General features: G+C 44.6%; 1 protein-coding gene across 10 annotated transcripts in view; it reads right to left on the minus strand.

Annotated features, from left to right (window-relative positions):
• SPECC1 (sperm antigen with calponin homology and coiled-coil domains 1) overlaps window positions 1-26,917 on the minus strand; it is a 283,955-nt gene that overhangs the window by 18,408 nt on the left and 238,630 nt on the right. For all 10 annotated transcript variants that reach the window (XR_011523688.1, XR_011523689.1, XM_070563540.1 and 7 more), the window contains one exon: window positions 904-1,020. Coding sequence is in view for 8 of the 10 variants with exons in the window: in XM_070563540.1 (XP_070419641.1) it covers window positions 904-1,020 (117 nt within the window). In the remaining 2 variants the exon portion in view is untranslated. The remainder of the gene's footprint in view (window positions 1-903; window positions 1,021-26,917) is intronic.

Genomic DNA, 26,917 nt, shown 5'->3' on the forward strand with positions numbered 1-26,917 from the left:
AACACGCCTATATCACTCACTGTTGTCTTTATTACCGTGCGTGACGCTTGGCAAGAAATACTTGCTGAGTGAATGAGAGCAAGGCCTGGCACAGCATTTTCCAAAGTACACTCTGCGGAATACGATTTTGTAGAATGGTCTGGGTCATGGTTTGGCAAACGACAGTCTGGAGGCCACATCTGGCCTACAGCCTATTTTTTAAATAAATTTCATTGGAATGCAGCATGCCCATTGGTTTGCATCATATGGCCACTTTAGTGCTGCGATGGAAGAGCTGAGCAGTGAGACAGACACACAAAGTCTACCATTTGGCTCTTAACAGGAGAAGTCTGCCAACTCTTATTATAGGTGATTATATCTGGAAAAAAAAGGTTCTTTGGATCTGATACATGTTGTGTTAAACTGTCACACAGGTTTCTCTAATAAAGGACTTCTTGAGGTCTTACTGTGCTAATGAGCCTTCATTACTGCAAATCTTTAACCATGTGATATGATGTACAGTCTCCAAGCTTATTTGAGAGGGAATTATTTTGGTGATGCTTGCTGGTTCTTTGGAAAAGACTTTGAAAAACACTGACCAAGGTCTCAACACCATGAAGGTGATAACCCCTGAGGCCTTTCTCTGGAAAATGAGCGACAGGAACTTCTCAGCAGCAATCTGGCCTTCGCTGGGCTTTTCTAGGTAACAAGGGGTACACACTGAGGAGGGGAACTGAAACGTGTTCACCCTGAGTGGGATTCCACAGTGCAGTCACACACTCAGTAGTCATCTGTGGCTGGTATCGATGTCCTCATTTCCTCCTCAAGTCTCTAAACCCCATCCCCAGTGGGATGTATCAATATCATTAGGAATTCCCCTCTGTCTTCTAGAGAACAACCAGGGTGACCAGGCAAGTGACTTACTTTCTCCTGACTGTTCAGCTCCTGGTACGGGATGTGGGCAGGCAGGTAGGTATGGAGCAGAGCACAGAACGCCAAGCCATCACTCCAGCTGCTGCTGAAATTGGTGATATCAATGTTCTGTAGGAGGGAAAAGCAGCATTAATCACCAAACTCTGCAAAGTCACAGAATAATGAGACTGTGTTACAATGGGTATCCATCTCAGGGTTTGCAGTAAGGTAAGATAAGAAACTACACAAGTCTGCTGGGAGTACATTTAATTTTGGTGCCAGGAATGGCCTGGTGTTACCCAAATCCATTCACAGAATAGCATGAAAAAAAGGCCTCTGTGCTTCAAACAGCAGGGAATTTCGGCCTGCTCTCTGGTACTGTAAAGGCTCTGAGACGTCTTATTCTCAAATGAACCCACCTGGTTAGCTTTGCATCTCCCAACACTCCCAGCCTGACTGGACCAAGGAAGAATCAGCATCATCATATGACATCCTCACACACAACCCAATTAACACGAGTAGGCCGAGACAAGATGGGGTCGCAGAGACCTACAAGGCTGGTCTCATGGCTTGCTCCTGCTGCTACACTCTTCTCCCCTCAACTTGAGGGGCTTCTGAGGGGAGAAAACCCTTCATGCTCCATAGTGTCCTTGCTAGCACACCCAACACGGGCATTATGAGGCTTCATGGGGAAAAAGGAGCTCCTCCTTCAGGGCAGACAGGGACCCAGGCAGCTGCCTGGTAAATAGTGATAAGGAAACCAAAAGCCAACTTTATACGGCAGCCCATGGAGATGACAGCTTCCGACAGCTCAGGCAGGGCCCTGGGGCCCCAGTAGCTCCAGGATACCTCCACCTCTTAGATCCTTTCACCTGTCACCCACCTGGCCTCTTTCTCCCTGACCCTGCTCATCCTAACAGGGTTTTCTTCCCTGGTTCACAAAGCTCATCCCACATGAAATGTCAGGTTCCAAAGCTCACTAATTCCTGAACGCTTAGGTCGTTTTACAGACAGGCTGCCTAAACATACTGAAATAGTCTGTGAGCGGGACCGTGTGAGGGACACACCAGTGTACACCTCCAGGGTTTGCTGAGTTTTCCATCTGTGTTCTGAGCACTTCTGGTGCGATGAGAGGACTCGGGCAAGTCTGGGGCTCCTTCCTGCAATCTCTCCACAGCCACTGAGGGAGGGGGAAGCAGGGAGGTCCTCCTTCTCCTCAGAGCACCCCATCCTGGGAAGCAGGACGCCGGCGAAGGTGAGGAGGCGCGGTGGAGAACCAGCCCTGTCTGAAGGAGCGGATGCTGACTACCTTGCCCTCCCTCCGCCGGGCCGAATGCAAGACTACCGCCGGTTACTCTGAGGCCCCGGAAAGCGGACTCAGGGCACTTCCATCAGAAGCAATGGCAGTTTGAAAGGAGAGGAAGGGTGAAGAGGAACACGGCATGGAGTTAAACTGGAGTGGAGGAGGGAGACTTTACAGACTTCTCAAAGTGTACGTAAAGAAGTTGGAATAGGTGGAAACGTGTAGTAAAATATGGTTTCCTGTGAGGTTTCCTGAGGGTTTGGGAAGCCAATTACCTGTAATCTCTTGAGCTTTTTATCTACTTTCCTCAGTGTTAGTTCGAGCTAGCTTGGCCCTTAGTGATGAGGTAGGTCAAATGCCTCATTTTATAGCAAAGAAACTGAGGCCGGAGGAAGTGTTGTCACACATCACACATGTGGTTCACCTGAACAATGGACACACCAGGAACCCAGGTCCCCACCTTGCGGCTGTTTCTACCGAATCTCTTCCTGCTTTCAGCAGGAGGCCAGGACGAGCCTATAACTCCCCCTGTAAGGCCCCAGCTTTCAGGAATACGTCGTGGTCTCCAGACTGCTTTGCAATTACATTCCCCAGGGAAGGATACCAGCTGAGAGCAACAGGCAGCCGTAACAAGGCCTCTTCATTCTGGTTTTCATGACTCAGCACAACCACCTGTTAAGAGTTGCTCAGCATCAGTGTTACACGTAAGTCTGGGAACGCCCTTGCTGGAAGGCGCCCCATCTGAGTTTTCAGGTTGAATGTGCAACAGCTGGGACTCCTGGTAAGCTGATGGTTTGGAGTTTTGGTTTCAAACAGTCTCTCAGGGGCTACTGATGAGGCCGGGACGCTGTTTTAGAAATGGGAAGCACTTTTATTTTTTGAGGAAGATTAGCCGTGAGCTAACACCTGCCACCAATCCTCCTCTTTCTGCTGAGGAAGACTGGCCCTGAGTTCACATCCATGCCCATCTTCCTCTACTTTATGTGGGACGCCTGCCACAGCATGGCTTGATAAGCGGTGTACAGGTCCGCACCTGGGATCCGAACCGCTGAACCCCGGGCCGCTGAAGCAAAACGTGCACACTTAACCGCTGCGCCACTGGGCCGGCCCCAGAAACACTCTGATTTTATATTTTCTAAAGAGGTTTGTATGTTAGAGAAGCAGAAGAAAGAAACAAGCGGGGCCATGACCTATCCAGTTCACGCAAAGTCTCAAGCATTCAAACCAGATGTTGTAGACATCAGGCCCTGGGAAGGCAAGGCAAGGAGCAGGCCGCGCCAGCCTCAGGGAAAACCAGAAACTGCAGCTCTTATCAAGATGGAGTGCCCGCCCTTTCTTTGCCATGCAGAGGTCATCTGAGACCCCATCTCCAAACCCAACTCTCACAGTGCCGGTGACCCGGCTGAAGGAAAGCCAGACTTTATTTCCAGAGATGCTTTACGGTTACTGTTCATGGTGAGCACTACGGCATCCGGTAAACATCTAGGGTGTTCTTCCCGAAAGGCAACACTGACATGTGCCTCATTTCTTGGTAAAGACACTGAAGCCGCAGGAGGTGGCATTTCCACTAGAAAGGCCATGTTTGAAACAAAGCAAAATGCTCAATGATGGAGATGCAAGCCCTTTAAATATGAGTCCCCTTGAATATAGAGCTCCCAGAAGCGGGGTGATAAGGGAGAAACATCGGCTGAGTATCTACAATGTGCCTGTCACTGTGTATTTTCTCACTCAATTCTCAGAACAACCACACCCAGTAAGTAGCTTTGTACCCATTTTACAGAAAGCTGAAGCACAAGAAATATTGCTGGTACAGAGTCAGGGTCGACTCCAGTTCTGTGTGACTGCAGAGCACAGGTCCCAGTTGCCGTGCTTTCCCTCCTTTTTTCTCCCTCCCTCCCTGCCATCCTTCACAAATTTACTTTACACCTAAAGTTTTACTACTTGATAAATCTTTCTCTTCCTAAAACAGGAGAACATTTTACACACTTACCTCTTGCACCATTCGATACAAAATATCATTTTTCTCCCTCTCTACAATCTTCAGAAGCATTTTGAGAGGCCAGATGGACCCAAATGAGTGATGATGCTATTCATCTCACAAAACCAAGGCAGTGCCAGGTATTTTGGTTAACTGAATGACATTTAAGAACAAGCATAAATAACAGGTTGAGACGAAAATCTGGCGAGATCAGAGCCAGGGTTGAAAATCAATCAAAATGACTTGCAAGCTCAGGAGGGCTGGGAGATCCCGGACGCTCCAGGACAGACTGCAGCCCACAGGCCACCTCAGGGCCCGAGACGCACTGTAACGCAGACCCTTGCACTTCAGCAGCACGACCACACAAAAACCACACAAGAAAAAGGAGGCAGTGTCCTGTCTCTAAAAAAAGGAATTATGGAGGGGCTGGTCCAGTGGCAGCGTGGTTAAGTTCGCACGCTCTGCTTCGGTGGCCTGGGCCTCGTGGATTCGGATCCTGGGCACGGACCTACACACCGGTGACTCATCAGCCATGCTGTGGTGGGCGCCCCAAAAACAAAATAGAGGAAGACTGCTACAGATGTTAGCTCGGGGCAACTGTCCTCACAAACACAACAAAAAAAGGAATTAAGGAAATTTCAAATCTAGTCAGGTCATCAAATCCACTCTAGGTCAGGAAACGCTTCTCTCTCATGTAACCTATATTTGCAAGGCCAAGACTTTGAATTGTTCTGAAATGGGCAGAGATGGAGGGCACCCAGCTGTAATTTCTAATATTACATTCATTCCAAGAACATTACACCATGAAATAAAAACTTTACCCTTCTTATCTCTGAGTGGAACAGCCTTAGTTCTAGTGCCCTGAATGTCATTTGAAATTGTCTGTAATTTGTCTGTTTGTCTGACAGTTATTGTCAAATAATTCTATTTGTCTGTAATTCTATTCTACAAGAGTACCAAAAATTTCCAACTTAAGACAGCAGGCTGAAAAATTACAAATTTGTGTATACATCTATGATACGTCAAAGAAGATGATGAAGATCAATCTGTAAAGAACTATACAAATCTCCATGGTTGCTTTCGTTACTGTCATTACTACAGAAGTGGCTCATCTCTGCTCACCGACGCGTATCTGTGAGCCAGAAGGTATGTTTTAGTGAATGAGGAGTTAGCTGATGGGGTGTGGTACAGTTTGATAATGCTCGTGTTTTTCGCATGACTCATGGAGAGAGATGAGTTGATTTATGCTTTCCCGGATCTCCCCCTCCCTTCATTTTGGAAAAGCCACGTCACTTGAATTACTGTTAACCTGCGGACCCGTCTACAGACTGCTGCAGCCTGAGTGGCAGGCTGGACTCTCAGAGCAGACCCGAGGGGGCGCAGGGGAAGCTAAGAATGGTAGTAGGGTGGCCTCGCTGAGCAGGGAGAAGGGGCAATATTAAGGGGTCCCTGGGCTTCATGGGGGCCAGCACAGCCTTCCCAGGAGGTCCCGTGGACTGGGCTGTGCAGACAGCTCAGGAATGTGGGCAGCATGTTGTCCACCTGGTCTCTGGGTAGCTGGTTTCCCTGGACTAGAAAAGCATCCAGGGGTCAGTGAGGCAGTATATGTGGGTCCCAGTGAAGTGGGCTAAGATCTAGTCCCACTGTAGTGACCAGAGAGGTCCAGGAAACCACGGCGGGAAGGCACTTATATGGACTGAACCAATGTACTGGGAAACAGGCAGAAAGACAGCAATTTCTGGGGTATGGGTGGCTGGGCCAATTGTGAGCAGCCCAGGAATCGAGGTGAGTACTCGTTCCAGATGGTGCCCCTGGATGTGGATGCTCAGCCTTATTTTTGGTTAGGGATGATCAGGATTGGCTTGGCCCTAGAGCAGCGGTGGGGAGGGGCGAATCTTGCTGAGCTTGTGGGCAACAGATCTCAACGTCACAGATGCAACCTCTGACTTAGGACACAGAGTGAGGATAAAAACACAAATACCCCAAGGGGTGTTAATATGATAGCCTCCTTTTCCCAATTATCGTTCAGCTGAATCTTAGAGGTTCATCAAAAGAATAACCTAGAGGAAAATGGAAAATGATCAACAAGGCTTTCTATAGGATGTATCTTCAATTATTTTCCTTGTTATTTATTTCTGAATAAAACTGACGAGGATAATTGTTATCCTTGACTGAAAGTTAGTAACCTGAAAGGGGCACGAAGAGGATTCTGGGATGCTGGCAATGCTGTGTTTCTAGACCTGGATGCAAAATACATGGGTATACTCACTTGGTGAAAAGTCATCGAGCTGTACATTTACATGTTACACATCAATAAAATAGAAAGAAAGGGAGGAGAGGATGGATGGAGGGAGGGCAAGGGGGAGAGAGGAAGGAAAAAAGGGAGGAAGAAAAGCAGAAAAGACAGACAGACCCTGATCATCTTAAGAGATTCAACTGTGGTTGTTAAAAAGAATGCTAACATTTTGGAATTTATGTGCGATAAGATTTAGTCGGGGGAAAAGCAGAGCGACAACCAAAAAACACTTGCTGATTATTTTCCAAAGGAAATAAATGGTAATTACTCATTGCAAATTATCTTTTAACTTCCTCTAGGATGTAAATACCTTAGAGATATTTCTGAGGAAGAGAAAATTCTGGGGAAAGGAAGTCTCAGAAATAAAAAAGGGAACAGTCCAAGCATCTCCGAAATGGGTTAAGTTTCTAGGAGCACTTAGAAGAACATTTTTTTTTTTCAATTTATTATTTGTTTTATCGAGGTAACACTGGTTTATAACATTACCTAAGTTTCAAGTATATGTCATTATATTTTGATTTCTGTGTAGATTACGTCATATTCGCCACCCAAAAACTAATTACCATCCATCACCACACGCATGTGCCTATTCACCCCTTCTGCCCTCCTCCCTCCCTCCCGGTAACCACCAGTTCAACCTCCGTCTCTATGTGTTCATTGTTGTTTTTTATTAGGAGAACCTTTTTTAAGATATAGAATCTTGTCCTCAGTGCAGCAACAGTGAATACACCAAAGAGTACATGGGAAGCTAAACCAACTTTAGCAACTATCCAAGAATATTCTCTCAGAATGGTTGAGATTGTAGACAAAGTTCTAGAAGAGTGAATGTGGAGGCAGCACTCTTAAATAACACAGCGGGACAGAGCAAAGCAAACCCTACCATCCACAGCATTTGCTGCTTTCCATTTGCCTTTTGTTGCCTGGAAACGCCAACATTTGGTGAAAACATTAACCACTGGGGAGAGAAGCTGCAGAGCACGTACTGAAACGGGAGCTGTGCGAAGTTCCACTGAGCACACAGCTGGATCCCGCAGCTGTTTGACCTCATTCCCACCACTTCACCTTCTCTGAAGATCTCTAGGTTCCTCCATTAGATTTCTATGAATGGGTTGACTCCATGTGCGCTACATGCAAAGTTTTCTTAAAAAGTTAAAAACAAAAAAAAATCATAGCTTGGGAAGAAGACAGGAGACTGTTTAGAAAATGCAATGTCTTCCCTGCTGCGGGAACTGGCTGTCCTGGGCCCACCGTGACTTAAACATCCCCTCTCCTGGGACTTCTCTGGGCTTTTTTTGATAGGTCTTTATTGTCCCAGCTGTAGAATCAGACTAAGTTGTTTTTTTGGTGGGGGAGGAGGGAATATAACAATTTATAGATCGTACAAGATAAAGGACGCTTATTCCACTAAGGTTCAGTATGTACAGGAAGAGCCCTGGGGGACCAAGCATACTTTGAAGATTTGGTGAGAAAAAATACAGAGCATATGCATATATATAAGTGGGTTCCCGTGAACTCTCAATGAATGCAGCCTACACTCCCTTCCCGGCACACAGATTCTGGGTTCATCCCTTGCCTTGGGCAGATGTTGACAGACATCCAATTCTAGTACCTCTGTTCCAATCTCAGCTTATCTGGTAAACCTCAAGTAGTCCAGCCCTCAGCCATGGACTCAGGGAGACCCGCACATGGACCGCTGGGGCCCCTCCTCTGCACTGCTTTTTCCTTTCTGATGCTGCATCCCATAGAATGTGGCTGCTTCGGCTGCCCATTCTGATCACTGCCTCCTCAGCTCAGAGGACCGCTGTGCTTCGATCACGCCCCAGCTCTCTGACTGTGATATGGAAACTGTTCCCAAGCAGGGAGCTCGTGATCATGGGGATCGCCTCCTGGGTTTCCCTTCTCTCGGAGATTAGCTGTCTGGAGATAAGTTCCAGACGGCTAAATTTAAAAACCAAAATTAAACATTATTAGAATACCGATGAATAGGTTTATAATCTTGGGGAAAGAAAGCTATCTAGGGCACAAAATGAAAAAAAGCATAAAAGAAAGGACTTAGAAAATGGACTATATAAAATTAAGTTTCTGTATGACAAAAATTAAAAACAATATATATACATATATAGCAAATTACTCATATCCAAAATATATTCCCTTTTTTGTTTAAAGATTTTATTTTTCCTTTTTCTCCCAAAGCCCCCCGGTACATAGCTATATCTTTTTAGTTGTGAGTCCTTCCGATTGTGGCATGTGGGAGGCCGCCTCAGCACAGCCTGATGAGTGGTGCCATGTCTCTGCCCAGGATTTGAACTGGCAAAACCCTGGGCCGCCAAAGTGGTGGAGTGCACAAACTTAACCACTCCGCCACGGGACTGGCCCCCAAAATATATTCCTATAATTAATAAGAAAGAGATAAATAACTCAAGTTAACACTGGCAGAGGAATGAACCAGTAATGCACTGAAGAGGAAATACAAATAATCGGACACATATAAAAACGTGTTTAGTCTCACTAGAAAATAAAAATAGTGAAATATTTTCACTCATCAAATTGGCAAAAATTAAAAAGATTGTTAATTCAGGGGGGCCAGCTTAGGGCACAGTGGTTAAGTGTGGTGTGCTCTGCTTTGGTGGCTTGGGGTCATAGGTTCGGATCCCAGGTGCAGACCGACACCATTTGTCAAGCCGTGCTGTGGCAGTGACCCACATATAGAATAGAGGAAGATTGGCACAGATGTTAGCTCAGGGCTAATCCTTCTCAAGCAGGAAAAAAAAAAAAAAGATTGTTAATCGACAAAGTTAATGAAGATGTAGGGAAACGGGTATTTTTATATTGCCTGACAAGAATATAAATTGGTCAAGGCTTTTAGGAAGGCAATTAGAAGCATTGTTTCAGAAAATGAGAATATGATTTTACAAAGTAATTTCATATCTAGTATCTATTTTAGAGGAAACAGTACAGCATGTGCCCAAAGACACACCTACAAGAATATTTACTGCAGCATTACTGTTCAGAATGAGGAACTGGAAATTTCCTAGTTGTCTATCTTAAGCTGAGTAAACTTTAAAAATTTTTTTATTAAAAAAGTCTTTATTCTTGGAGTGGTTGAGATTGTACAGAAAGTTCTAGAAGGATGAATGTAGTTTTATGATCGGTAGTCATTCCTGTGAACCTCATGGGAAAACTCTGATGTTCTGGTTTTCGATGCGTTTGCTATATGCAATAAGTTCTAGATAGTTGATGTTTTTCACTAATTATTGGATAAATGTCAACCCAGAGGGCTGGTCCTGTACTTTTCTACACTGTCAGCAACTTAGTTGAGGAAACCTGGGAGGGACAGAAAATAACAAATGGACAGATTCAGAATCCAAAAATTCGATAGGCCAGAAACAGGAAGCAAGTGAAGTGAGATGACATTTAACTTAATTCTTTTTCTTCTTTTTTTGTGTGTTTTCTGATATTTGTACAATGACCATGTATTTACTTTTATAATTAAGAAAAATAACATGTTACTAAAAATATTAAGGACATCACATATGGACAAAATAGGCCAATGCAGACTCCCAGGAAATGAACGAGCAAGAATCCTAATAATTGTATGTTTCTATGTTGAACAGATTCTGGGGTGATGACCTCTTTTTTTTCAAAAATTCTGAGGAAGAAAAGTAAAGACCTGGCTGTAGATGAAAGAAGGAAGAAGCAAGTAAGAACTTGCTAGAAAGGCAGGAAACAGACCACATTTTTTTTCCTTATGTGGTAGATTAAAGGCAGCTACAGATTCTCGGACATCTTGCAACTGAGAAGTGGAGTCCAATTCTCCTCTTGAATCTGAGCTGGCCTTAATAATCTGCTGGAACAAGGAGGAAGTGACATTTAGGGCTCCCAAGCCTAGGTCCTAAGAATCCTTAAGCTTCCACCCAGGGTTCTTGGAACACTCTCCCTGGGAGCCCTGAAGCTCCTAAGGTGTGCAGAAGCCCACGTCAGTCCAGTGCAGAGGCTGTCTTGAGAAAGACTAGCCAGCCCCGAGCTGTGCCGGCCTCCAGCCATTTAAGGCCCCAGACATCAGGGAGCAGAGAGGAGTCAGGCCTAGTTTGCAGACTTGTGAACAAAATAATTGTCATTATTCTAATCCACTAAGTTCTGGGGTAGTTTGTTATACAGCTATAGATAACTCAGAACACTTTCCTTCTTTTACATATGCTGCAAAGGGCAGAATGGAAACCAACCTTTTGTTCCTCAAGCAAGTAATTTTGGGGTTTCCTTGAAATTCCTTTCCTTTTCAGATCCTATTTCTATTATTGCTTTAGTCATTATTTTTCTGCTTAAGATTTTATATGGTTAATTATCTCTCAAATCAAGAACGAAAACTTTTGCTTATTTTTTAACATTTTTAAAACATGTGGCCCTACTCAATCTAATCAATACTCTTAAACATGAGCCAAAGGAACCACATTCAGGTCTGTTTCCACTGTTTGTGTTATCCCTTCTGGAACACCTAAGGGGGGGTGAGGAGGGGTGATGAAGGAGGGGCCTTGTCTACGACGGCTCCGTAGTGTATTTCTAACAGGTAGGGCAAACACACCTTCACTATTATTCTTTCTCAAAACTTTCTTGGCTGTCTTATTTGTTCTTCCAGGTGAACTTTTAATTATTTTAAGTTCAAAAATAAGGTAATCCTGTTGGGATTTTAATTGGAATTGAGTTAAATTTAGAGATTAATTTGGAATAATTTACTTTTTAATGATTCTTCCCACTCTTTATCCCTGTGGAAAAAATGGAGGGTTTGAGACCTGGAAAAATAGACTGGAGTACCAAGTCTAGGAAGGAGCGCCCTTTGCTTTACATGGTGAAGACCAAAGGGTTAAGTTACAAGAGACAATAGAGCAGGAATATCCTCCTTCCAAAACAAAGGGCTGCTGTGTCTCCAGAGACTGTAGGCAGATACTGCACAACCTCTCCCTGGAGACAGACTCAAAGGACACTGACAGCAGAAGAGTGGCTGGAGCTCTATCTTTCTTGCTTCCTCCTTCACTTCCTCCTTTGTAATTTAACGATCGGTCGGGAGTACCCACCCATTATGTTTCCTTCTTGGTGTTCTCTGGCCTCGACATTGTGACACTTGGTCCAGTTTCACTGCAAGTGTCCTGCTGCCTGACGCCTCCTGAACCATCCAGCTGGGTCTACCCCCGCCAACACTGCCCTCCCATCCCCTTCCAGCAGCTCAACTAGCAAGGCTGGCCTCACACAGCCAATGCTGTTGAAAGAAGCTGCAAGGCCGTGGCTCAGGGCAGAAACTCCGACTCTCTTGCAGCTACCTGTGAAAGGTGTCCCCTCTCCCCTCAGCCTGCCTCTCAGATGGTTCTCCGCCATGTTCTATCCCCAGGCCCAGACCATGTGCAAGTCTCCAGAGAAACACTTTTCTGGAATTTTCCTCCCCTCCTTTCCTCTATTGCTATTGTGTTGAGTTGATTACCTCTTTTTCACTAATTGTACTCATCCTCTTGGCTTACTTTTTCTAAAAAAAAAACAAACCCATAGTTATTTGCAGCTCTGCTGGTTCCATTCATTCTAGAATCACTCAATCACCTACATTCCAGGCTCAGTAATCTGTTAGCACCACTGAACGCCAGCCTTCTCCTAGCTGAGAGCTTATCTATATCCATCAGTCACCCAAGGAAATGTTAAAGAAACCTTCTTATGAACCATCTGAACTAATGGGTCAACTCTCTAGGCTGGAAGGAGAGCCCAATCCGTGGCTCTTAAATTTCTAATTATGGCCAGGAAATGTTCACTGAGCCCCTCTAAGTGTGCAGGGCTGAGGGACAGACAAACACAATGAAGAGTGGCCCCTGGCCTGAATGGTCCACCACATAGAGTAGAGCAGGGAGGGAGAGACAAGTGTGAGCCTGGCATGTGGAGGAGGCGTGATGCAGTCTGGGCTGCAGAGAACGAGCAAGTCACAGAGAGGATTCCCCATGTGGTTCTGGGAACACTGGAGACAAAAATCTGGTTTTTGTTTTCTATTTCTGAGCTGATAATCAGACTGAATGAGCCTTGGCAAACCAAAATATAAATGACTCTAAGGAGGAAAAAACAAACCCAAATTGTGACCAGCTCCTGGTTCTGGATCTTCCTCTGTCACTAAAGCAGCTGTGTGACTGACTTTGGGCAAATGACTCAACTTTTCTGTCTTTCAGTTTCCCCACCTCTCAGATGAAGCAGTTGGATGACATTAGTGATTCTGACGCCATCAGCTATGGAACCTGTCCTTCCAACTAAAGTTTCTGCAGAAGCTTTTTCTAAACCAGAGTTTGAAAACCACAAGATTAAATGATCTCTTGCCGGCTTCTTTACATCCTTCCATGTATATTCTATCCTGCATTGTCCAATACAATAGCCACATGTAGCTATTTAAATTAGTTAAAATTAAGCAAAATTTAAAATAGTTTCTCCATCACATTAGCCACCTTTTACGTGCTCAAGAGCCACAAGTGGCTAGTGGCCACCATACTGGACAGTGCTGCTCTGCACTTACACAAACATGTATATTATATTTCCCCTCTTTTTATGCAAATGGTATAGCACGTATGTACACTGTTCTGCATCCTGATTTTTTCCCACTTACTAAGATCTATAGAGATAGGTCCTTTCACTATCTATGGAGAAACAGTTATAGCAGACACGAAGAGATTGGATTCTGAAGCCAGAAGCCCTGTCACTTACTGGTTGCATGACTGTGAGCAATTACTTAACTTCTTTGTGCCCTAGTTTCCATATCCTTAAAATGGATATGGAATAGATATAGGATTGAAGTCAAGATTAAAAGCACAAATAACATGTAAAGCACTTGGAACAACGTCTGCCATATGGTAAATATTCAATAAATACTAGCTCCCTCCTCACCACCATCAGCTACTCCATTCTCTTCTAACGGCTACGTACGGGTCCATCCTATGCACGAATACAACAGTCTGTTGGGTTGTTTCCAGTCTTTTGTTACGACTCGGCACACACGTGGAATAAATTACTATGGATTCTGCCACCTTATACTGCCCCCGCGCCTCAACATATGACTACTGCCCTACACATTCATAAGAGAATCCACGACGTTTCAGAAAGCAACAGGATTTTGTCCACACTATGATGCTCTAGCACTCCAAATAGGATATTTTTAGTAAAGGAAAACATTTTTTTAAGGGAAACAGCCCTTCTATATTTTTGGACGTGCCTACTAAAAAAATAATACGTAATAACTAAACAATGTGTTCTAAGGAATTCTGTTTCAAGACCAAGTTTAATTTATACTACACAATCTTCAACCCAATCTTAACCTCCCACCCCCAGAAAGGCTGAATTCAGCCTCTGAAATCATAAGCTTCTTGTGGCTAGACTACTTATTTTTCCCAGATGAGCATTTCATGAATAAGGAAATGGAAAAAATACTCAGTGCGGATTCACCTGGGACTGCTATTATCTAAAGAGACTTACACGGTGTCCTGGGGGACGGAGAGGGAACAGTGGCAAGTATCGAGGCCTCATCTCCCTTAATGATGGCAGGATAATGGGTTTGGTGTTGGGTGGTGCTGCGCTGCAGGACCAGCTGCCAGCATATTTGATCTGCAGAGGCCCTTGCGCAGGACACGTGATCCACGGGGAGGAGGGGGGATGAAGGCGCTTTCAATCCACTTCGGTCCACAGCATGAGAAAACATTCTCACAGCCTTTTATTTTGAAAACCCTGTTTTTACTTCTTGAGGCTGGCAGGACATCTAACGTTTCTATATATACAAAAGAATGTGTGCACTGGCACGGTCTGGATGCAGCTGGTTCCTCCACATGATCCTGTAAAGCCAGAAGACTCAGCCAACTCCCGCCCAGAGCCCTCACCTGGAGTCTAGCGCAGCCTCTCAGAGCCCACCTCACTTCGCCCCTCATTTCTCCTGCAGTCCGTAGGAGTCTGGCAGGTTGGAACAGGCAGGGTGTGGGCCCCTCAGCCTCCAGTGTTGCCCAGCTGAGTCCTGTCTTGGGTTTCTGGTCTTCCCAGGTGCACTTTGCAGCTGGGCCTCAAAGCAGCGGCTAGCCCTCCAGGGCACGCGGGTCCCTGCTCTCCCTCCAACCCTCTCCTTGTCTGTTACCCTCTCATCTCTAAGTTCTCAACAAAGACCTTCATGACTGACAGAACTCTAGAACCAAAATCTTTGGTGACCAAAACAGTCTTTCCTTTTCCTTAAGGACATGGAGAATTGAATCTCCCAGTCTTTCTAGTAGGTGGTGGTGATTGTGGGGGGACCTGGGGGGGCAGACTACTTCCACACCTCTGAGAAAAGGGAGGAAAAACCAAACAGCCAAATATCCATGTTAGAAAAGGCTGATCCTCCCCACAGTCCACAGATATGGGTCTAATCTGGTCGGCTACAGAGTCATTAAGGGTTTTAAAGCCACAGTGGCAAGGGGTCTCCCAGAGCTGTGGTTCTGGGAGACTGAAGTGTCCCAGCTGGAGTTCACCCTCGAGGGAGACAATGGCTGCAAAAGCAGAAGGTATGACACGCTGCAACACGGACGAACGTCCAGGGTATCACGCGGAATGAAATGAGCCGGTCACAGAAGGACAGTACTGCGTACTCCATGGACACGAGGTGCCTGGAATAAGCAAACTCACAGAGACAGAAAGGAAGACAGAAGTTCCCGGGGCTGAGGGCGGAGGGACCGCTGTTCAATGGTAGACACTCGGTTCGGGAAGACGAACAAGTTCTGCAGACGGAGGGTGCGGATGGTTGCACAGCAGTGTGGATGTACTTAATGCCACAGAACTGTACACTTAAGAATGGTTAAAATGGTAAATTTTATGTTATGGACATTTCATCAGAAAAAAAAAGGTCAAGAATGACAACAGAGCAGGAGGGGTAGGATCGCCACACCATCTTCCCACGAACCCCACACAAGCAGCTAAGGGGATTTCACTTGACAACAATGAGTCCTCCCTGTGTAATTCAAAGGAGTACTTTCAAGAATATCCTGCCCTCCTTAGCAGGCTGCTAAGTAATCTTGTCCAGTCTGAAAGGAAAGTCCCCGATTATCCCTTTAAATGGCTGCCACTGGTCCCGCTTGGCTGTGGTGTTCTGTCCAGGGGACCCCGTGCTGAGAGCTCCGCCCAGTCCTGCAGAAGCGACGCAGCGCCCGCGCACCCCCACAGGATGGGACTCTGACACCACGAGACCGGCTCCCAGTCTGGCTACGTCTGCTCCTTCTCTCCTGGCCCCAGCTTTCTCAACACCTGAACCGTTCCAGGTTGCTGTCTGACCCCATCTCCACTGGCTCACGATGCTCCAGATTTGTTCTCAGGTCTCCTGAGTGCCTCTTACTCCGGAGCCTAACTCTGGCTGTGGACTGCTCCCCTGGAAGTGCCCTGTCTGCTTGGGGGGCGCACGGAGCCCGCCCACGTGATCCGCCCCAGACACTGCACCTGCCGAGGGCAGCTGAGGCCCTGCCGTGATGCCAGCTCTGACTTCTGACCCCAGGGGGCTTCGCTGAACCACTTTTCATTCACTCAACTGGCTTTTTTAGCTCTACATTTTAAAACTTTGATTTTGATGGGAAAAGTTCTATCTATTCTACTCAAATTTGATAAGAACTGACAAGCTCTAAACTTCACATGATTACCCATTATGCTACTCAGAGTCTCAGGCAGGGATGCCTGTGTTTTTCCACCTCTTCAACCCCCAGGCCTTACCATGAGCATGCTTAGGTGACTAGAAATCAGGGGAAAGAAAATCAGATAAAATAGCGTACTAAAAGCCTAAAATAAGATACCAGGAATGAGACTAAATCTACACTAAAAAGATATGAGAAATGTGAATGGGCTAAATTTCCCCATTAGACAAATTTTCAGATTAGATATGAGGCTAAACTACTTATAAGAAATCCACCTAAGGCAAGTAACTAAGAAAGACTGAAAACAAAGGCATACAAAGATACATCCTACAAATAAAAGCCAAACAGAAACAGGAACAGAAACAGTAGTATCATAACATGTAAACTTTTAGATCAAAAAGTTTAACGGAAATAAAAGGTAAACCTATTGAGAAGATGTAAGAGCTACATACCCTGAAGTCTGGTTGCAAAATATCTAAAGAAAAACTCTTAGAAATCAATGATCTTGACAAAAACCACAGTCAGAGTAAGAGACTTGAACACACGTCACTCAGAATCCAGCAGGTCAGCAGCACCCAGTGAGGCCGCCCTCCAGCGCCCGCAGCAGGCACGCAGGTCGCCGGGGTAGCTCTGGGCCACGCACGCTGTTCCCTTCAGAACAAGCAGGGACCTGCTTCAGGTTTGTGCAACTACAAGGTCATTGCAGAGGGCTTTCATGAAAAGAAAAGAACATCCAGTCCCAAGAAAAATTTAAGCCTTAACTGCTACAGAACAGGAAAATTGAAATTTTTAAATGTGAGATCTCCCAACTTCTACCCAACAAAAATCAGAAAACTTCATGGGGCCAAGCCCAGCGGTGCAGCGGTTAAGTTCACACGTTCTGCTTCGGTGGCCCAGGGTTCGCAGGTCAGGATCCCGGGTGTGGACTTGGCACCGCTGCTCAAGCCATGCTGCAGCAGGCGCTCCACATAAAATGTAGGAAGATGGGCACGGATGTTAGCTAAGGACCAATCTTCCTCAGCAAAAAGAGGAGGATTGGCGGCAGATGTTAACTCAGGGCTAATCTTCCTCAAAACAAAACAAAACAAAAATCAGAAAACGTTGGGTTTTCATTTGTCAGACGGAGTGTCACAGTCTTGTGCAGATCTGTCTTGAATCCCAGAGTATAAAATGTTCCTTCTGGCTAAGAATTAATTGTCACCAACCCTCCTGGAAAAGGTAGTAAAATACCTACTGCATTTTTTGAGCATGTACACATGATAAGAGTGTTTTCATGCCCACTGACATCATAACAAAAAACCAGGTCTTACTAACACAAAACTTCATTTATACCTGAACCAAGCAACAATAAGCCAAATGTCCCTTTATTACTAATAGAGTATAAAAACTAATATACTTTGTATTAAAGAATAACATACAATCAAGCAGGGATTTCCCCCCAAGAATAATATGCCATATTATATATCATATACCATGACCAAGTTGGAATTTTGCCCCCAGGTATCTAAGAATATGTCCCCTACTAGGAAATTAACATATAATGTAATACGTTAATTACATAAATGGGTTAAAAGAGAAAACACTTTATGGATTGCTCAACAAATGTCAAAAAAGGATGCTATAAAAAATGTTGAATTCAGGGTCCAAAAAAGAACTCCTAGAACTTAAAAATATGATAGCAGATATATACAATAGAATATTATTCACTGTTAAAAAGGAAGGGAATTCTGACACGTGCTATGACATGGATGAACCTTGAGGACATTATGCTGAGTGAAATAATCCAGTCACAAAAGGATAAATATGCATGATTCCACTTACATGAGGTTCCTAGAATAGTCAACTTCATAAAGACAGAAAGTAGAACGGTGGTTGCCAGCGGCCGGGGGATGGGAGCTGTTGTGTAATGAGCAGACTTTCAGTTTTGCAACATAAAAACATTATGGAGATTGGTTGCACAATACTGTGAATATACTTAACACTAGTGAACTCACACTTAAAAACGGTTAAGACGGTACATTTAATGTTGTATATTTTATCACAGTTAAAGACTTAAGAGATTGGGGCCGGCTCCGTGGCCGAGTGGTTAAGTTCGCGCGTTCCGCTGTGGCGGCCCAGGGTTTGGATCCTGAGCGCGGACATGGCACCGCTCCTCAGGCCACGTTGAGGTGGTGTCCCACATCCCACAACTAGAAGGATGTGCAACTAAGATATACAACTGTGTACGGGGGGGTTTGGGGAGATAAAGCAGAAAAAAACAAAAAGAAGATTGGCAACAGTTGTTAGCCCAGGTGCCAATCTAGGAAAAAAGAAAGACTTAAAAGATTGAAATGATGCAAAAATTATATAGCAGAAATGAAACATTTAATAGATTTTGGAGGAGTAAGTTAAGGAAGTCTCTTAGAAAACAAAATTGTAAAACAAAGAGATGGAAGAATATGAAAAAAGATATAATTAGGGGATCAGGCCAAGAGGAGGTCCAGAAAAACAGAGAAGAAATTACCAAAGAAATAACTTAAGAAGTATGTCATGAGTTACTTAAAGAAAAGGTGCAGTGAGTGCCCAGCACGATAGAAAAAAAAAATTAAAAGATACACACTAAGGCACATGATCCTGAGATTTTAAAATGCTAGGACAACCAGAAGCTCCTACAAGCTTCTGGAGTGAAAAAACATGACATACAAAGGGAAATATTTCATGGCCTCAAATTCTACACCCAATGAAATCATCAAGTGTCAGGGGAAAACAATGACGCAAGGTCATAAAGTTCTACCTTCCATGAACCCTTCCCCAGGAAGATACCGGAGGAACCAAAACGAAAACAGGACAAAAAAAGAAAAAGGACACAGCACAGAGATCACAAACAGCGAGAGGCAAAGATGGCAGTCAAGGGCGACTCCAGCTTGACAGCAGCACAGCAGGTGCAGAGGACGAGCCGTGCGCGAAGGGGTCAGAGGCTCCAGGAGAGATCTCCTCAGGGGAAAACGTGGGGTTCCTGACATGTACGATGGACAGAGACATTTCATAAGAGTTTGGACTGAATTAGTGATAACTGCATAGAAAACTAACGTAAACAAAGAAATAGAAAGATAATTATAAACAAGGAAAACAAAATGTGCAGAAAAGTAACAATGTTATACATACTACTACATGGCTTACCTAAGAATAACATTTACATCATCTTAATGTAAACTCCAAATACATACAACTATATTGGGAGAACGGGAAGACAGGAAGTACGGGCAGCGTGAAAACACAAACCCTCATCTGTCACAGTAAGAGATCAGATATAACACGTAAAATAAAAAACAAGAAAGGGAAGTATAAGTACGCTACTTAGAAATGTGGAGATCAATTCCAAAAGAACCAGCTACGTGAGGCAGAAGTGCTTGACTTGGGAGAGGAAAATAGAGCTCTAATGGTCTCATAAAGATCTTTCTAGACTGCTACGGGTTGAATTGTGTGTTTCGTGTGTCATGCACCCTCCCCCCACCCCCAAAAGGTCGTATGTTGAAGCCCCAACCTCCAATGTGATGGTATGTGGAGGCAGTGGAGACAGGGCCTTTGGGAAGTGATTCGATTTAGAGAGGACGTGAGAGTGGGGTCCTCCTGATGAGTGTCTGTCTGTCTGTCTGTCTCTCGCCATGTGAGGAGACAGCAAAAAGGCAGCTGTCTGAAGCCAGGAAGAGAGACCTCATCAGGAACCAAATCGGCTGGCACTTTGATTTTGGACTTCCAGTGAAACAGATTTCCACTGTGTAAGCCCCCAGTCTGCGGCATTCTGTTACAGCAGCCAGGCTGACGAAGACGCAGAGATTTTATTATGGGCATGTATAACTTTGATAAAAATAAAAAAAACAAAAACAAAGAGAGCTCTCATATATTTTCAGGAAAAAAGAGGAACACACGACTAGAAGAGGCAAAGCAACTCTACTAGTATTTCAAAGAAGAAAGATAAATGACTAGCAAACTGACGAAAGGTGTCAGCTTGCTCCAGTAGTGAAAAATGAAAAGGAATGCCATTTTTTCCTCTGAGACTGGAAAAGACGAACAGAGTACCTATCTCCAGTCCTGGAGAAGGCGGGAGGAAACAGGCACGCTCGTGCACTCTGTACAGGAGGGCAAACTGGAATAAGCCCACAGGAGAGCAGTCTGATAACGTCTATCAAAAGTGAGAGTGTAACGTACCCTTTCACAAGCAATTTTACTTCTAGGAATTTATTTTACAAAAATTTAGCACAAGTATAAACGCACATGGTAAATCATGTTCGTCATCATGGCACTATTTTTTGGGGGGAGTAAAATTCACATAACACAAAACTCACCACTTAAACCATTTTAAAGTGTACAATTCAGTGGCTTTTAGTACATTCACAACGTTGTTCAACCATCACCACTGTCGAGTTCCAGAACGTTTTCACCACCCCAGTAGGAAGCCCTGTACCCGTTAAGCAGTCACTTCCTAGTGCCCCTGGCAACAATTTTTCTGTTTCTGTGGACTTTCCTATTCTGGGTATTTCATATAAATAGAATCATACAATATGTGGCATTTTGCCTCTGGCTTCTTTCACATAGCGTAATGCTTTTAAGGCACATGCAGGTTGCAGCATGTGTCAGTATTTCATCCCATTTTTTGGCTGAATAATAGTCAACTGTAAGGATATACCACATTTCCTTTATCCATTCATCAGCGGGTGGGCATTCCAGTTGTTTCCACCTTCTGGCTATTGTGATGATGATGCTCTGAACATTTGTGTACAATATCTGTTTGAACTCCTGTTTTCAATCCTTTGGGGTATATATCTAAGAGTGGAATTGCTGGATCATAGGGTAAATCTATGTTTAACTTATTGAGGAGTGGTGAAACTTTTCCATAGTGGCTGCATCATTTTACATGCACACCAGCAACGTAGGAGGGCTGCGATTTCTTCACATTTGTTAATAATTGTCAAAATTTTGATTCCAGTTATAGTACTTTTGAGCTCCAGAATTTGGTCTCTTTTTATACTTTTATCTCTTTGTTGATAATCTTTTTTTTTTTTGAGGAAGATTAACCCTGAGTCAACATTTGCCAGCCACCAATCCTCCTCTTTTTGCTGAGGAAGATTGGCCCTGAGCTAACATCTGTGCCCTTCTTCTATTTTATATGTGGGATGCCTGCTACAGCATGGCTTGATAAGCAGTGTGTAGGTCTGTGCCTGAGATCTGAACCAGAGAACCCTGGGCCGCCAAAGTGGAGCACATGAACTTAACCACTATGCCACCAGGCTGGCCCCGTTGGTAATCCTCATTTTGTTCATAAATCCTTTTTCTGATTTCCTTTAGTTCTTTGTCTGTGGTTTCCTTGAGCTCTCTGAGCATATTTAAGACAGTTGGTTTAAAGTCTTTGTCTTGTAAGTCCAGTGTCTGGGCCTATTGTGAATGGGCCAAACTTTCTTGCTTCTCTACATACCTGTAATTTTTTGTTTAAAACTGGACGTTCTGATTATTATAACGTGACAGCTCTGGACAGCAGCTCTCCCCCCTCCCCAGGGCTTGTTGTTACTGTTTGTGGTGCTTGCTTGTTTGTTCAGAGACTTATCTGAACTAACTGTAAAGTCTGTATTCTTTGTCGAGAGTGGCCACTGAAGCCTCTGTTCAGGTAGTTTCGCGGTTAGCTAGTGACTTGACAGATTTCCTTAAAGGCCTGGAAAACAACCTGTGCCAGTCTTTGCAGGTTGGCTCTCTGATGAGGTGCTCCTTCAGAGCTTACACCGCGGCCTCAGCCTTCACTTCCTGCTCTGAGGGGCCTGAAGGTCAGCAGAGGTCGGAGCTTAGGGTCTTGTCCGGTCTTCTGAGCATGTGTAATTCTACACTCTATGGACTACATGGGAACTTTTCACAGCCCGTAATCCCCTACATACCTCCTTCCTCAGACTCTGCTCAGGCTTTTCAGTCCCTCTTTGCTTGCCCCAATTGTTACTCGACTCAGGAGGCAGCGGTTTATACCTCTGCCTTTCAGCGCTTTTGACAAATGCTGCCTGGGAAGCCACCTCTGCCCTGGGGAAGTTCCTATGCAGGCAAAACAAAGGCAAGCTCTTGAACCAATCCTTTAGGTAACCACCAGAGAGGTCAAAATGCACCACCACAACTCTTGGAGAACAAGGTCTGTATGGTTCCCTCTGGCGCTAGCAAGCTGCAGCCGGAATGCTGGCCGCCATCTTGAAGGCTATGGCTGAGCTGGGGCGTGGAGGATGGTAACAATCACCTATACCTTTCTAGGAGCCGGAAAGTTGAAAAGTACGTTTCCGAGACACTCTTGCAGCTGGGGTTCAGGATGTGTCAATCACAGGCATTTGCATGAGATGGATTGAGAACTGGCACGTGGGGAAAGAGGTAAGTTTGGTGCGTCCACTAGTCCATATACAGCAGAGGCTTCTGATTCTGGAGCCAATAACTCCAGTGGCAGGTTCCCGATTTCGCATCTTCCTGATCATGGATATAGCTCCCCTGGCAGGTCTCTTCTAATATGTAGAATTTGGGAGTTATGCCTAGAATTTCAGCCTAGAGTATGTTTCTTTAATACTTCCAACAATTCTGTGAGGTATGTATACCCTTACTTAATAAATTCCTTTCTGCTTAAAACAGCTGGAGTGGATTCAAGGGTCTACAGCAAAGAACTCTGTGAAATTCAGGTTGCAAGCAACTTTAAGGTCCACCAATAGGAGACTGAAGTATGGCTTATGCATACAATGAAAATCTATGCAGGGGCTAAAAACAATAAAGTAGCCCCACAGGTACTACCTGAAAGATGGCCAGAGTATATCAACTGAAAACATTCATCACAGATCGATATATGATTCCCTTTTTGTGAGGCGAATGTGATGACCACTACACTATGGAAATCTCACTCTATTTTTGTAAAATAAGTGTACATATTTAAAGTAGTGGTTCTCAACCAGGGGCAATCTTGTCCCCACTCTCTCCTGTTTGGAGACATTTGTCAATGTCTGGAGACATTTTTAGTTGTCACAACTGGGAGAGTGCTGTGACATCTAGTGGGTAGAGGTCAGGGATGCTGTTAAAATCCTACAATGGGGGCCGGCCTGGTAGCATAGTGGTTGAGTTCACGTGCTCCGCTTTGGCAGCCCACGGGTTCAGATCCCAGGCATGGACCTATACATCGGTCATTAAGCCATGCTGTGGCAGAGTCCCACATATGAAATAGATGAAGACTGGCACAGATGTTAGCTCAGGGACAATCTTTCTCAAGCAAAGAGAAGAAGACTGGCAATAGATGTTGGCTCAGGGCCAATCTTCCTCACCCCCTGCTCCCCCCAAAAAAATCCTACAATGCACAGGACAGCCCCCACAACAAAGAATTTTTTGTTCCAAAATATCAATAGTGCCAAGACTGAGAAACCTTGATTTAAAGAAAAAATATCAAATTGTTATCAAAAAATACTTTTAGAGGGTAGAACTAAGCAATGGGGTAGGAGTTATGTCACTGTTTAGACACAAACATAATATTTTTGCTTTTTTTTTTTTTTTACAAGAATTATGATTCATTTTTTAAATTGGAAAAATACAAATAAGGAATAAATCAAATACCATTTATTTCTAATAACAAAAGGAACAAATGCTTAGTGCCAAATATTTAGAAAATGCGGAAGCAAAGAGATCAATTACGATCCTTCTATATGAGCCAGAACTCTTAAGCAACAAAACCCAAATGGAGCTAATTTAAGAAAAGGTGAAGTCTGTTTAAGGATTTTAATGTTTCACAGAAACTAAGGATTTCCACAGGGATGCTGCCGAGCCTGGAGAGGCATCTGGAACGGGGAGACTGGAAGGAGTCACATCGCTCTGTTTTATTATCTGGTCTTCCACCCGTGTATTCATTTAATTTTCTGTCTCTAGAAAGGTTTCTTCCACTTCTTCCCTGGTCACTGCGGACATGTCGGGGGTCTCAAAGACCACCTCCACCTCAAGCTCAGTGATCGCCAGGAGGACTCACGGCACCCAGCACACAGTCCCATTCACAGCTGTGCCCAGATCTATCACAATGAAGGGACACAAAGCAACACCAGCAAAGGGGAAAGCCACGAGGCAAAGTCTGGAGAGACCAGACACAAGCTTCAAGAGTCCTCTCCCCGTGGAGTCACGTGTTTACTTCCTCCAGCAATGAGCTGTGACAACAGACGTGAAATGGCGTCTACAGGGAAGCTCGCTGGAGACTCGGCACCCAGGGTTTTTATACCAGGGGCTGGTCACGTGGGTGCGCTCTGCCTAGCACGTACCAAAACTCCAGACTCCCAGAAGGAAAGCTGGTGTTCAGCATAAACCAGTGTTTGTACCAACTGTGTAGGCACAGTGAGCCTCTCTTATCTCTTATTGGGTTCCTCTGGGAACTGTGGGAACCCTTCTGGAACCCAAGTTACCAGACCCCAGTCAAGGCCACCCTTGCAAGCAGCCTTTGTAACCACAGCCATCTCAGGCCTGTTACCTTCACTCTTCTGCACAGTGGCAAAAACATAGCTGCCAACAGCATCTGAGTCCTGTATTATAACGTTTCTCTCAATTCCAGTCCCAAAACTCCTGGGAAGAGGCTGACTGGCCTGGCTTGGATTGGGTGCCCTCTCTTGGACCCAGCAGCAGGGATGAGGGTGGTCACGGCTGCTTCTGTACTCTCGTAGAGGAAGGTGGGAGAAGTCCCCCAACCTGCCATGCAATCCCACAGGTTTCTTTACACTCTTTCATTTGATTTGATATTTTTGTTCAGAAATCATTTTTATTACTCAAAATCTCAAACACCTGGCATGCACACACAACTGAGAGGAAGAAAGGGAGTTCCTAAGCATGCTGGCTCATGAGATAAAACCAACTGGAAATAGGGTTGCCAAGAGCTGGACTGAGTGTCTACCACAACTTGGGAAATAAAGCCTTTCCTCTATCTCCCAAACAAATTCTACTGTTGCCTCAGGTTGTAGGACAACGCCTCGTGCCATTTAAAATGTCTTCACAATCACCATGTTCCACACACAGCTGCAGAAGCAGAGACACTGGGTGAAAAGGGGCCTCAACAGAGGAGAAGCCAATCATGACATTCACTTTCTGAGACTCTATCTTTATAATGAAGTCAGGAAAAGAACCACTCTAATGACAATAAATAAATCAAAGCATTTTACGTTCTTTGAGTTGTGCACGAGGCCCTCAAGAGACCTGTCTCAAAAAAGAAAACAACAAATAGAGCCCCAAATGGCCTGATACAGCACAGGCTGCTTGCCATTGGATAAGCATACGTCAGTGCTTATCTGTGGGAACTCAGAGACAGAAAAACAGAAGTTGCCGATAAATGCGGGTGGTTCTCTCCAGATGCAAAATAAGATTTGTTTTGGACAGCACGAAGGTTGCTTTTTTCTCTAACAGAGAAGATTATGTACCTACTAGCTAATAGGTTAAAAACAGGTTCAAAGATGTCTATTTGTGCCTTCATGAGAGCACAGCTATGAGCTACTTCCTTGCTAGCTGAACTCTTGCAAAACAAATTTGGAAACTGAACAGATTCAGATAAATTTTCAAGTCAGTCTCTTGCCATCTGACTACTTGCTTCCTGCTATCTGAACTGCAAGAACCAAATATGAATCGAACAACAGGAGACACTTGTGTGCATCTTTATCCCAAGGAGGGGTCGGCTAACTTCTTCTGTAAAGGGCCAGATAGGAAATAATTTCAATTTGTACATCATACAGCCAAAAGGGCTCTGTTGCAACTACTCAACTCTGCCACTGTAGCACCAAAGCCACTATGGGCGATATGTAAATGAAGGGTATGCTGCGTTCCCATAAAACTTGATAAAAAACGTGGTGGGCTGGATTTGACCCCTGGGCTGAAGCTGGCTGATCACAGATCTGAGTAGAAACTTAAATGTAGCGTAACAAGATCAGACCTACATTATTACTACTTCAAATGGCAAAAGCTTTGATGATATAAAATGTCCAGTTTTACTATCTTTAAAAAAAATAAGACGGGGTCAGGCCAAAATGAGAAAACTCAGAGTTATACTACATGCAATTCAGGGTAAGGAAATTTTAGGTACACCATTTGGAAAAGCACCATTTTTATGAAAAACGTTTTATCAGTTTTTTATGTTTATATTTTAATTTAAAAAGACAATTTTTAAAAAAAGATTTTATTTTTTCCTTTTTCTCCCCAAAGCCCCCCAGTAAACAGTTGTATATATTTTAGTTGTGGGTACTTCTAGATATGCTATGTGGGACGCCGCCCCAGCGTGGCCTCATGAGCAGTGCCATGTCTGCGCCCAGGATCTGAACCGGTGGAACCCTGGGCCACCGAAGCGGAGCGCTGGAACTTAACCTCTCAGCCACGCGGCCGGCCCTGACAATTTTTTTTAAAAGATTTTATTTTTCCTTTTTCTCCCAAAGTCCTCCAGTACGTAGTTGTATATTTTTAGTTGTGGGTCCTTGTAGTTGTGGCATGTGGGACGCTGCCTCAGTGTGGCCTGATGAGAGGTGCCATGTCCGCACCCAGGATTCAAACCAGCGAAACCCTTGGCTGCTGAAGTGGAGCGGGGGACCCAATCACTTGGTCATGGGGCCCGGCCCCAAAAGACAATTTTTTTAAATTGACTTGTTAACTGTCACACGGCTTTGGAGTGGCACAGGGAGGGCATGGAACCTTACTCTGCAGGCTCCTTGAGCCCCTTCCTTAGACAGTCATTCCTTAGGTGTTCTCTTCTTTCGCTTTAAAATTTTTCTCAGGAAGGATCTGGTTTAATTATTGACTGTAATACATCTTTATGG

Source organism: Equus przewalskii, chromosome 10 (assembly GCF_037783145.1).
Source record: "Equus przewalskii isolate Varuska chromosome 10, EquPr2, whole genome shotgun sequence".
NCBI lineage: Eukaryota > Metazoa > Chordata > Mammalia > Perissodactyla > Equidae > Equus > Equus przewalskii.